Raw genomic sequence first — 13,951 nt, forward strand, 5'->3', positions numbered from 1 at the left:
TGAAAAGAGGCTTTAATGTGTCCCAAGGCCTAGATGAAACACACTGAAATTTTAACATGTGTGAGGGGGGAAATGGTAACAATATCCCTCTTGAAATTCCAAGGAAGCGTTTATTGATGAATTTCTGAAGAGCAGTATCAAAGAAATGAAAAGGAATTTGCAAAACACAGAAATCCATTCCATTTTGGGGCTTAGCATATGTCTTATATCTGTGCTTTTAAGCTTTTTTTTAAAAAAACAACAGTACTTTAAAAGTCATCTTTTAGTCAGAGGCAAAGTATTTTATATGATTGTATTTATATCTGTAATATGACCAATATGAGCACCAACCCAAATATGCCTCCAGTGATGGCTACTTGGCCTTAAAAACTGCACAAGTAGGTACTTCCCAAGGCTGGCTCTCCCACACTGGTATAACAGAGAATTGTGTGGGGAAGCAAAACAATAAGTAATAGAAGCTGCTCAGAAAATATTTTCAGGAGGGATTGGGGAGGGGGTGAAAGTTTTTCTTAAAAAATGTACAGATATATTTTGATTTTATTGACAAAAAAACAAAAAAAATCAAAAGGCTGAAAAATGTTCAGTTTATAATTGTTTTGATTTACACTTTTTCATAAAAAACTGGAAACATTTCAAAAGAAATGCACATTTTTCCATGAAAATTTGTTTAAACAAAATGCCATTTTTCATCCAAAAAATCCCATTTCAAATGAAAATTTTTGACAAGCTCTAGTTAGAGGCTGCTTTACTTTGTGTGTGACGGTAAGGGCTGACATTTGCTGGTCTGTCTCGGGCAGGAAAATCCCTAGACCCAGCTATATGCACTTTTCCATCAGAAGTTTTCAGTCTTAGCCAGCCACTCACACCTACCCCTGCCCTTGGAAGCAAATCTCTAATTTTTTTTTCAGCCTTTTCCCGCCAATACAGACAAACATTCGTTGCCGGAAGGTAAGTTATAGTTTTGTCTGGTTAGAGGGAGCACACCAGAATGTTACAGTCCTTCTGTAGAGCTGAAGTTAACAAAACGTGGCTTCTGAGAAAAATCCTGTTTGAGGGAGAAATCAGCAAAATGCCTCTGAGATGTGAGATGAAAACTGATGCATGTAAAAACGTACTGATTTCTTTTATCATCACATACAAAAATGAGTTAAGAGACGGGAACACTCTGTGAGAAAAGTTAGGCTAAATACTGTTAAAGCTGACTATGAATCACATGGATTTTAGTATTTGGAAATGCAATGATAATAATATGTCGCCCTCCTAGAGTACTTACTGTGCAAAGATTGAAAATTAACAAACATCCCTATGAAGTAGGCAATTACTGGTATCCCTATTTTACAGATGGGGAAACTGAAGCCCAAAGTGGTTAATGACAAGGTTTTTAAAGGCATTTGTGTGTCTAAAGATGCCGATAGGCACCTAGCGAGATTTTTTAAAATGCTTACGTGCCTGTCTCTGACAAATCCCACTAGGTGGGATTGAGGCACCTAACTGCCTTTAAAAATCTGCCCCTAAGTGACTTGCACATGATTTATGGACGTCTGTGGACAAGCCAGGAACAGAATGCTGACCTACCCTCCCTTTCCCGCGCCCTGCCATGCCCATTCCTTCAGCACAAGGACATCCTCTCCTCTAAGGAAATGTTCATCTGTCACTTACATTATAACATCTTCGGAGCAGGGAGCACATCTTTATTTGTGCCTTGTACCACACTGAGCATGCTGTTGGCCCTTATCAAATAAAAATATTAATAACAATTCACAGATGCATTGCAAATTGCTTTTAGGTATTCATGCCAGCTGGAAACAGTAAGAGAGGACTTATTAAAACAGAAAATCCAGTGTGGGCTAGGCATTGAAAAGGAAAAAACATGTTATAATTTAACTGTTTCATTAAAGATACAACTAGATGAGAAAATGAACCAACAATTGAGCAAAACACATTTTACTTCATGTAAAATCTTGGCAAGGAAATCTTTAGCTTTTAGAGACAGACAATAAAGCTCTAACTTAGGCACACATATGCATGTGTGTTTTGTATTACTTACAAAAAGTAATGTTAAAAGAAGATTAAGGTTACAAAGTCAACCACTCAGAAATTAGGAAATGTCAAAATTAAAGGCAGCCGGTGCCATCTTAAGCCATGTCTACACTACAACCACTACATCAATTCACCAACCAATTTGTTGCTACCAGCTCTACCTATAATATACTACTGTATGTGCGAGTGTATACGGTATACACACATGAAAAACATTTTTAAAGTTCTTACTCACGGCTAGTTACTCTGGTTTTAGTGTTATTTAACAGGTTGCAGAGCTCAGAACTGTGTATACAGCATACGCTTTTATTTGTCTGATCTGCTCTGGTCTTTCAGAAACTTGCTTATGCATTCCACGCCTGTGTGCTGCCTTGGGGCACAGGGCTGCTAAGCTAATACTCTCTAGGATTCGGATTCCATAAAGCTTGTTTGGCTTTGATACCGGCAATAGTAACAACTCCAGCTCCTGCCACTACATAATAAACCAGCTTCTCCAACTCAGCTATTTCCTATCCTGTGTGCAAGGCACAGCTGTGCCTTGATAGCCTCAGTGCAGGTGTGAGATGAACAGAAAGATGTCACCTAAATTCTCAGATTACCTAGCCAACAAAGGCAACATAATTGTTGTCTTCTGAAGTTTTGCACAGAGCTTTGATGCTGCAAAAAAATCACCAAGACCCAGTACAAAATTAAAGTAACAAAACCTACATTTTGTAATGCACCAGGGTTGTCTAATCCATCTATGAGCTCACATCTTGTTAATGGACTCAAGAGGAAGGTTTAGTTAACACTTCCCTTACTAGCCTGGAAAAGGAAATACTCCCCCGAGGGAGGTTTTTCTTCAAGTAGGAAGGTCCACAGAAAAGTATGACAACTTCTGGTTGTATTACATATCTAATCTTAGTTCTGGCCATCTTCTCCTTCCTTCTCCTCATCCCCATGGATCCCTGCACCTGTGTGAAGCACCCTCTGTGGGGTTCAGAGGGAGAGGGAATCCTGCTACAGAGGGTAGTTCTCTGGGGGAGGAAGCATAGGCAGGACAATGCTATTTATACATCCTCCTGCGGCATCTCTGGGTGTATATTATAGTCATCACAAGCACAGGGATTGTGCTCTGGGCAGCTTCTGAGATGTAAGGTGGGCTGAAAAAGTCTGCCATCGATGAAAGGTATAAAACTGAGCTAAAGACTCATATTCTAGACTTTCCTTCACGCAATTATTTCTTTGATAGGAAACCTCCAAGGAAGCTCCGTTGCTGCATAAAGCTAGATTGGCAATTCAGTGCATGACAATTTGCTCTCAGTTAGTATGTAACCAATGCCCCAGCTTGACATTATGGCTTCTAGAATTGCCCTTTTTTTTATAAAAGTAAGCTCTGGTCATGAAAAAGTTCACAGAACTTCAGTAGGGGCTTAAACCCCATTCCAAGGTCAAATTCCCACTAAAGTCATTACATTCCTGGCCTAACCCATCACATAGTGGTGCTGTGCTTTGTTAAACATGTGCCATGTTGTAACCCACAGGTGGCCGTGTTTGAATAGTGGATAAAGTGATTTCAGCATATAGATTGAGTGTCAGTGTAAACTTGCTAAAATATGTCAGGATACTTTGGTAGAAAGATGCTGGATAGAGTAAATGTAAGCTTGACCAAGAGGATATATTATAAAAGTGGGCAGCCATGCTTTTTATTGTCTCTCCTAGGTACTTATATGGCTCCCCTATGTGAGCACCTCTGAGGTATTTATCACCACAACACCCCCGAAAGGTAGGGCCGTGTTATCCCCATGTTACAGAAGTAGGGAACTGAGGCACAGAAAAATGATGTGACATGCCCAAGGTCACACAGGAAGTCTGTGATAAAGCAGGGAATCAGACCCAGGTCCAAGACTAATACCCTAGCCCCTTCCCACCCTCACATGGGGAGTTGATTTCACCACCCCACTTCCATAGCTAGCTACCTCTGCAGTTCATTCCTCACACTTTTCAAAAGCATCTGCAAAAACTATTTTTCCTCCAATAAATATTTTCATTTTTAATCTCTCGACGACTGTATGGTGTCCAACCCACCTTTTAATGAAGGCACACTATTCTGCCTTCTCTCTGATTTTCTGTTGTGTATCATGATGGTTTTAATTGCATTGTATTTTCAATTGGTTTTCAGCTCACTCGGAGAAATATTATAATAAAAGCCTGTCCCTATACTCCTCTCTATCAATCACAGCTACATCAGGATTTTAATACAAGGAATGAAGGCAGGATTTGCTATCTATAAAATGTTTACATAGTAGTTATTAGTCACTATATTATCCAAAGCACACTGAATTGTCCTGAAGGAAAAGAAAAAAAGCATGACTTGAGCTTGAATGAAGAGTCTTCTGCTACAAGTTCACAATAGTTTGCACGGACCTTAACCACTGTGTGTGGTACCTACTGTTATAGCTTTAGTGATTCCAGATAAGGGTTGACAAGGAATGTGACAAAGTTAGATGGCTTAGACTGACTAAATCCTGAGTTTGCAGTAATTAACCAGGCATTATTGCACTGTGTGGGACAGACAGGGAACATTAAGTGATGGTGCAGTATACTACTGATTTCACTCTTGGTACGTTAAGATGGTTTATAGTAATGTGTGTAGGGTGGGATGAGTGAATTCCCTAGCACGGAGTTTTCTGCCATCTAGGGTTGCGACACGAAGAGCGGACAGAAAGGAGAAAGGGGAAGTAACACACCAACTTGTTGTTTTAAAAGTTGTTCTGCCTCCCTAAGTTACTAAGCATGTGTCTTAGAGCCAGGATCATTATGTTTGGCTGTCTCCAAACTGAACAAATCAACATGTACTTAAAAAATGCATAACCAGCAGCTGGTTATAATAAAATAGCCTGTGGTCTATTGAGCTCTTCACTTTAATGAGAGCAAAAGAGTGTAATGTAGACTATCAGCTTCTTACTAGCATGCTTGTTAGTTTCAAATTTTGCTGAAAAATATCTGAACAAAAAAAGTTGATCGGTGTTTACTAAAGTCTTTGTAATCACTGTACATATCTCCCAGATGGGTATCCTCATCTTTTAATAGCCCAGTAGAGCTACTGTCATCTCTTGGCTGCAGGAGCGGCGCCAGGGTTTTTGACGCCCTAGGAGGGGCGCGCTCCCGGTCGTCGTCGTCAATTCTGCGGCGGGTCCCAGAGCGAGTGAAGGACCCGCTGCAGAATTGCTGCCGAAGACCCAGAGCGCGGAAGGACCCCCTGCCGACGAATTGTCGCCTAGGTCGCCTAAATGGAAGCGCTGGCCCTGCTTGGCTGCAGTTCTAAACCTTACATCACCACTATGAGAAGCAAATTCTTGTCTTCTTGAGCGTTCTTTAATAAGCAAATGTCTATGGTTCACCAGTGGTGTGTTATAGAATGAAATAAACTGATAGCAATGATTTGTGTGGAAAAGTAGAGGACCTTCATTTGCATGTATTAGCCATAACAGATGAGCTAGGATTTAATATTTTTTATCTGGTTCGATCTTACAGCAGCACGCACACAAGCAGAAAGATCAAGGGACTGGGATGGAATGCGCTGTTTTTCATTTTGAATGTTAAACTGCCAATTAAATGTCAGTTAGCAAGAGAAATGTCTCAGCTACATTTCTCTCTTGCCTACCACTTTTTTCCTAACTTCTTGCTGTGTTTGGTAATTGTTTAGGGGCCAGTACTGTTCTCCATTAGCTAACTTCACCTGCTGCATTTATTATTATTCATCATATATAGTGTGTTAGCAGCTAGAGGCTAACCAGTTCAGGGCCCCTTTGTGCTGGACACGGTCCACAAAACCATAGTTATTGACAGTTCTCTTCAGTCAATTGCAACCTAATCTGTATTATGTAGACTTTGACAGCACAACACTTACATACTGCGCAGTGTGCGTACTTAATAAAAAATGTCTTTGTCTGCTTTCTGTTATCTTTCTCAGAGATCAAAAATAGCAGTCTATGAGAAAATGTGGTCGTATATGAAGTCAGCAGAGCCATCTGTATTTACCAAAACAACAGATGACGGGGTTGCTAGAGTGCGGAAGTCAAAGGGAAAGTTTGCCTTCCTCCTTGAATCGACCATGAACGAGTATATCGAGCAGCGAAAGCCATGTGACACAATGAAAGTTGGTGGGAACCTGGATTCCAAAGGCTATGGTGTAGCAACTCCAAAAGGCTCAGCATTAAGGTGGGTGGAATAATATAACAATATATATGTTGTTATAGTATTCCACCTACCCTGATGTATTGTGTTGTCATTTTCTTTCTTGTGGATTTTGAGGTAACTTTAAAGTTTAAAATCTTCAATATTCCATGGAGTAAAATAAGACGGTAAATTATGGTTTCATTTACTTAATGCATCCATTTTTTAATGTTCTCTCTGTGTTGTCCTTTCTGATTGTTTGTTGCTGTTTTAATTTTACAGTTCAGTGGCTTTTTCAATTTAAATGGTAAAAGCCAAGTTAAACTGCCATATGTGACGAATGTTAATTGCATGATGTGGTGTTCTTGTTCCTTTTTTTCCTCAAAGCCAATTTCCCCATCCCGCACACTTCAGTTCTGAGCAAATGTTATCCTCCATGCCACCTTCCAATATTTAACCCTGTATTTGCTGTAGAAACATTTTTATGGCTCCACGTTCTGTGAAATTTAGCCAATTTGTCCTCTTGTGCTCCTTTTTTTATACGTTACGATTTCTTAAGCGTTTGTGCATTTTCTTACGAGTTATGTTTTATCGTTTCAAGAAATGCTGTTAACCTGGCAGTATTAAAACTGAATGAGCAAGGCCTCTTGGACAAATTGAAAAACAAATGGTGGTACGACAAAGGAGAGTGCGGCAGCGGGGGAGGTGACTCCAAGGTCAGCCTCAATGTCACCACAATCGGGTACCTTAGTGAAGAGTAATCGGCAAGGCTGTTATTTGACTTATCAAGGCAAAAAAAGAACACAGATTAGAACCATCTGAATAATCACGCGAAAAAAGCCGCTTGCTCGCGCAGTAGCTTTTTAAATGAGACACGGTCTTATTTTCGTCATGTACAGTTTAATCAAACTCGGGATCCTTATTTAACTAACAGATAGAGCAGGGGTAGGCAACCTATGGCACGGGTGCCGAAGGCGGCACGCGAGCTGATTTTCAGTGGCACTCACACTGCCCAGGTCCTGGCCACCGGTCCGGGGGCTCTGCATTTTAATTTAATTTTAAATGAAGCTTCTTAGACATTTTAAAAACCTTATTTACTTTACATACAACAATAGTTTATTTATGTATATTATAGACTTATAGAAAGAGACCTTCTAAAAACATTAAAATGTATTACTGGCACGCGAAACCTTAAATTAGAGTGAATAAATGAAGGCTCGGCACACCACTTCTGAAAGGTTGCCGACCCCTGAGATAGAGGCTGCAGTAGTGTTGGCCCTGCCAGGGGTGCATCAAGTTAAGAAGTGTTCATCTGAGCTCATCCTTGTACAAAGAAATAGTGATCACACATTAACACATTGAGCACAAGGTGTTTCATAGTTCAGTGATTTGAGGCTATTTGTTGTATTTTTAAGGGCTTGTCTACACTTACCGCGCTGGTTCGGCGGCAGGCAATCGAACTTCTGGGTTCAATTTATCGCGTCTTGTCTGGACGCGATAAATCGAACCCAGAAGTGCTCGCCGTCGACTCCGGTAATCCTGCTCGGCGCGAGGAGTACGCGGAGTCGACGGGGGAGCCTGCCTGCCGCGTCTGGACCGCGGTAAGTTCGAACTAAGGTACGTCGACTTCAGCTACGTTATTCACATAGCTGAAGTTGCGTACCTTAGTTCAAATTGGGGGGTTAGTGTAGACCAGGCCTAAGAGACCCTTTTATAAGGGCAAAACAGCGAACAGCAAAAGTCTTGAAGTCTGCAGGAGCAATTCTCCTTAGCCCTTTTCTGCTGGCTTAAGATGGGCATAGCAGTCTAGTACCAGCATACACAGCTGGCCTCTCCAGTGGCCAGTGGGAGCTGGACCAGATTCCAGAGGAGAGATACATCTTACCTTAGGTTACCCGTAGCTCAGAAAAGTAAGTAAGAAAGAAAAGTAAGTTTGGTTGTAAAACCAATTGCTAACGAGGCTCAGTAGATGAGGGTAAAGCACTTATTACAGCAGCAAGATTGTGTTTAACACTAAGGACTGATTCTCCTGTGACACCCTTCTGGCAGGAAACATTTTACAAGTACTTGGAAATTGCAGTACCTGTGACTAGAAATAGGAGATGCACTGCCTGCACAGGATAGCAGTCTCTGCTTGCACAACTGAAGTGTGTGGTGGTCTGGAAAGGATTCATTTCCAAATGTAAATGTAGCTTTTAAAAAAGCAATTTCAATGGCACGTAACCTAGACTAGAACGTAATCTTTAATACTACAGAGACTGTCACTTTGTAAATATCTTAGATAGAAGGGAATAAAATTATATTTGCTGCACTAGTTAAACAGATATTGGGTCCAAATGCCATCAAGTGGAGCCAGGACTTCACTCATTATTTTAACAGTGTGGATTTTAGCAGAGAACTAAAAGTTACTTTGAACAACTCATCTTTTGCAAAAGCTAATCAGTTAGTGTCCATATTATTGACCACTTCCTCACAAAACTAAGTGATTAACAGTTATGTTTGCATTAGGGCTGTCAAGCAATTAAAAAAATTAATCATGATTAATCGCACTGTTAAACAATAATAGAATACCATTAATTTACATATTTTGGATGATTTCTACATTTTCAAATATATTGATTTCAATTACAACACAGAATACAAAGTGTACAGTGCTCACTTTATATTTATTTTTTATTACAAATATTTGCCCTATAAAAAAACAAAAGAAATCATATTTTTCAATTCACCTAATACAAGTACTATAGTGAAATCTCTTTATCATGAAAGTTGAACTTATGAATGTCGAATTATGTACAAAAATACTGCATTCAAAAATAAAACAGTGTAAAACTTTAGAGCCTAAAAGTCCACTCAGTCCTACTTCCTGTTTGTCTTAGCGAATGGCTGAACAAGTTTGTTTACATTTGCAGGAGATAATGCTGCCCACTTCTTATTTACAATGTCATTTGAAATTGAGAACAGGCATTCTCATGGCACTGTTGTAGCCGGCATTGCAAGATATTTACATGCCAGATGCGCTAAAGATTCATATGTCCTTTCATACTTCAACCACCATTCCAGGTCAGGGAACATGCGTCCATGCTGATGACGGGTTCTGCTCAATAACAATCCAAAACAGTGCGGACCGACGCACATTTATTTTTATTATCTGAGTCAGATGCCACCAGCAGAAGGTTGATTTTTCTTTTTTGGTGGCTCGGGTTCTGTAGTTTCCGCTTCGGAGTGTTGCTCTTTTAAGACTTCTGAAAGCATGCTCCACACCTCATCCCTCTCAGATTTTGGAAGGCACTTCAGATTCTTAAACCTTGGGTTGAATACTGTTGCTATCTTTAGAAATCTCACATTGGTACCTTCTTTGCGTTTTGTCAAATCTGCAGTGAAAGTGTTCTTAAAATGAACAACATGTGCTGGGTCATCATCTGAGACTGCTATAACATGAGATATGGCAGAATGCGGGTAAAACAGAGAAGGGGCCATACAATTCTCCCCCAAGGACTTCAGTCACAAATTTAATTAACGCATTATTTTTTTTAACAAGCATCATCAGCATGGAAGCATGTCCTTTGGAATAGTGGCCGAAGCATGAAGGGACAAACAATATTTAGCATATCTGGCACATAAATACCTTTCAATGCCGGCTACAAAAATGCCATGCAAATGGCAGTTCTCACTTTCTGGTGACATTGTAAATAAGAAGAGGGCAGCATTATCTCCTGTAAATGTAAACAAACTTGTTTGTCTTAGCCATTAGCTGAACAAGAAGTAAGACTGAGTGGACTTGTAGCTTCTAAAGTTTTACATTGTTTTCTTTTTGAGTGCAGTTATGTAACAAAACAATCTACATTTGTAAGTTGCACTTTCACAACAAAGAGATTGCACTACAGTACTTGTATGAGGTGAACTGAAAAATACTATTTTTTTTGTTAATCATTTTTACAGTGCAAATATTTTTAATAAAATAATATACACTTTGATTTTAATTACAATACAGAATACAATATGTATGAAAATGTAGAAAAACATCCAAAATATTTAATAAATTTCAATTGGTATTCTATTGTTTAACAGTGTAATTAAAACTGCGATTAATCACGATTAATTTTTTTAATCGCGATTAATTTTTGTGAGTTAATCGCAAGAGTTAACTGCGATTAATTGACAGCCCTAGTTTGCATTTACCTGTGTGATTTGCACAGGGAAGCTGTACTGGGCTAGGTATTATCATTACCATGACGTTGCTGATCATACGGAGTGCAGGAATTGCCAACAAAATTAATTCAAAATGCCTTTTTGTTCTGAAAAGTATTCAGATTGGAACTATAACATGCAATCTCTCATAAAAAATGCTTTTGTATTGGTCCAAAATACTGCAGTAACTTTATTTTTAGCAAGCTGCAGAGTTTGGGACAATTATTGCAAATTACTATTGTGTTTTATTAATAAAAGTTGATTACATCTGGCTAGTTAGTGAATTAATCTGTTACTTCAGTCATCTGGGATATTAGCAAAAGCAGTTGTGTAATAAAAGGAAAGAAAAGACTGAAATTCAGATTAATTTAATCACTCCAGTTCTTCAGTACTCATCACCAGCCTGGAAAAGAGTATGGGTTTTAATAGGCTTCTTAGTTCTCATTCTTGTCCCTCAAGCAACCTTTCATATAATGTTCTGAGTGCAAGTATATTAAATGTTCATTTTCCTCCCAGCATCCAACACTGTATTGTCTGCCTCTACCCCATGAAAAAGATTTCTTTGTACAATGCAGCTTCACCAGTTGCCTGAACTACAAACAGCCAACTAATATTTAAAGTTCTGAGAACTCTAAAACAGGGGTTTTTTTACAATGGTAATAGTAAGGGCAAGGTCATCTTTCTATTTTTGTATTTGCTCAGGCATCATTTAAAGGAAATAATGCTCTCTGTTAACAAATACTCAAGCCTGTGTTAGTAAATGCTAGAAAAGCAGTTCAGTTATTCCATGATAAAGGAAAAGAAAATGGAAATGAGGAGAACCTTTGATTTGTCCTTTTTAACCATGAATCACAAATCTCTCTCCTATTTATTTGTTGTTTATTGTAATGTTTGGGGTTAAGGGCTGGATGGTTATTTCAGCTATAAACCTCAATCATCAGGGATTTGTCACTCAGCAGCGTAAGTCCCCTGGGAATAGAATGTGGGCCAAGCCAGTTCTCAGGCCAGATGTATACTTTCTCCTTGGAGAGGTGGAGGGAGAAAGAACCTCAAAGCGGATTAAGCTAGGGTTTTTAAATTATTACTTCTAGAGTTGTCAAAAAAAGGTTTTTTATTTTAAAAGTGTTCATTTCCAGTGATATTTTGCAGGAACTTAATACCACAGGCTGGTGTGGCTTGGCATTAAAATATAAATAATATATTCCCAACTGTGCAGAAGGTAGCACAGTTTTAATAGTGTGGATTTTATCAAAGAACTTTAAGTTACTTTGGACAACTCATCTTTTGCAAAAGCTAATCAGTTAGTGTCCATATTACTGTAATCATTACTGTAACTTAAATTTAACTGTAATGCTTTTGAGGGATTCTGTTGACATCACACACCCTTAAAGCAAAGCTCAAGTTGTCTCCTGAACCCCAAAAGAGAACCACAGCCCTACATATGTACATATGGCAGATACCAATACATCATTTTGTATTATATATGGTTAAAGACAAATCTTTACCTGCATTTTCTCCCATTTCTCTCTCTAAAGTCTATAATCCCCTTCCCTGCCCCAGGCTGACAGATTGAATTTTGCAAGTATCTACATTATTTTAATGCCAGGTTCTTATTATGACATCAAATAAGTATGTAAAACAATGTCCCTCTCAAAACATAGCCCATCTTTTATGTATTGATCAGAAACTCGCAAGGTAGTCAAAGATTGAAGAGCCTGTACATTAAGCAGGGCCAGCTCCAGGCACCAGGCACCCAAGCTGGTGCTTGGGGCGGCACCTGGAGGGGGGCGGCGGCGTGGGGGGGGGGCGGCCGGAGGCTTTTTCGCCTGGGGCGGCGAAAAAGCCAGAGCCGGCCCTGACATTAAGAACAGACTTGAAGTATTTCCTAGACATTAACTAGCACAATAACGGTAGCAATGAACTTCTCTTAACGTTGTGTCAGCTACAAAGGAGCTAATGTAATGTCAGTGGAGGTGTCCAATGTAATGACACTGCTCAGTGTTGGCATGGTATCAGTGCTGAATAGGGGAGCCATTATGATGCTAATGCAAGTGTTAAAAATATGTACATGTTGTTTTTGTCTTTTGATTGATTGGTATGAAACTCAAACACAGGAGGCTGAAATTCATTCCTGGTGTAACTCTACACAATCCAGTGGAGTTACACCAGGAATGAACTTGGCCCACTATGTTGTTCATTGATTATTGCTTGTGGATTTCACACTGTATACGGTAAGGGCTGCAGAGAAGTCTTGTGATCTAATTTAAGACGGATTACAACCCTTTTATTCCTAACATTGCACTGTTTGTGCAGCACACTGAGATCTTCAAATGAAATACAATATTGAAGAGCAGCGTATTATTATTGTAATTGACTTTTCCTATTCCAATAGTGCAACTCAGAGAGCTGGATACGAGGATGTACATTTTAATTAAAGGTGAGCCCAACCCAAGTTCAAATCCAGATTTGGATCCAGACTTCTTCAAAATCTCGGCGTGTTCTGATCCACGATTTTACTTCAGCCCGAGATAGGACTAGAGAGCCAGACTGAAACTTGGATTTGGATCCAAACATTCACAAAGGTTGAAGCAGTTTGGATCCAGATTTTTGGTTCAGGCTCATCTCTAGTTTTAATGCATAAAATATGAACATTGGTTTGTTTGTTTTTTTAATGTCAAGAGGAGAAGATAAACAGCCTTTTCAAAATTGTTTTGTTTTTCCTTTAAAGGAGGAAATATTTGGGGAAAGATAGAAGCTATCGCAACAAGGAACAGATGCAAGGTGTATCATGGAATGAGATATGCATGTGTCATTGACTTATGGTGCAATATGATGGAGCTTACTCACTCATGACAGCTTTTTCTACTAGCTAAGCTAAAGGAACAGCTCTATTAGCTTACCGGGTAGAGGCCCAAGTTTTGGGGAATAGGTGTCGTGAGTTTGTAATCAGATACTTCCTGCTGGTATTTTAGTGTGTGTGTGTGTGTACTGTATATAGGCTTGAATCATTACAGATTGATGGTGCCGTGGTCTTAGACTGAGCTCCTCTGACTCCCTGATATTCTGTTTGTGCTCAAGATATGGGGTGAGTATGTGACTCATTTGCTTGTGTCTGTGCGCGCTGTTGCCCATTACTGGACTACAAAGAACCTAATCACCTAGAAAAATTGGTTCCGTAGATGCTTGTCTTCCTCCCCTTAGTTTGTCAAGTGCACTTTAAGGTCAGATGGCTCTGAGTTTTAATCATGCCTCCTCTTGATACTGTATGTTCATTGCCATCAGACAATTACATTCTGAGACTAAAGGAACCCCAGTGACCAATAAATCCTATGATTTTACAAGGATTTTAAGTCTCACAACTGGAAAAAAAAAAAACATTTCAAATTGACTTGTCATGGAGATTTTCCTTCTATTAGATTCCACTAAACAAATTGGTATTATAAGGTTTATCATTGTTACATCCAAAAATAGATGTTCCCCTTTTATTTTAAAACTGAAAAGATTGAATTTCTATTGTGAAATAATTATAGAGAGCCAGATTCTAGCTAGTATAAATCTCCAT

General features: G+C 39.2%; 1 protein-coding gene across 1 annotated transcript in view; it reads left to right on the forward strand.

Annotated features, from left to right (window-relative positions):
* Positions 1-13,951, forward strand: part of GRIA3 (glutamate ionotropic receptor AMPA type subunit 3) — a 212,123-nt gene that overhangs the window by 170,272 nt on the left and 27,900 nt on the right. Inside the window, exons 13-14 of the mRNA XM_024195460.1 lie at positions 5,996-6,243; positions 6,800-6,914. Of these exons, the coding sequence (XP_024051228.1) occupies positions 5,996-6,243; positions 6,800-6,914 (363 nt within the window). The remainder of the gene's footprint in view (positions 1-5,995; positions 6,244-6,799; positions 6,915-13,951) is intronic.

The sequence above is a fragment of the Terrapene carolina genome, unplaced genomic scaffold (genome assembly GCF_002925995.2).
Source record: "Terrapene carolina triunguis isolate 2854851 unplaced genomic scaffold, T_m_triunguis-2.0 Scaffold131, whole genome shotgun sequence".
NCBI lineage: Eukaryota > Metazoa > Chordata > Testudines > Emydidae > Terrapene > Terrapene triunguis.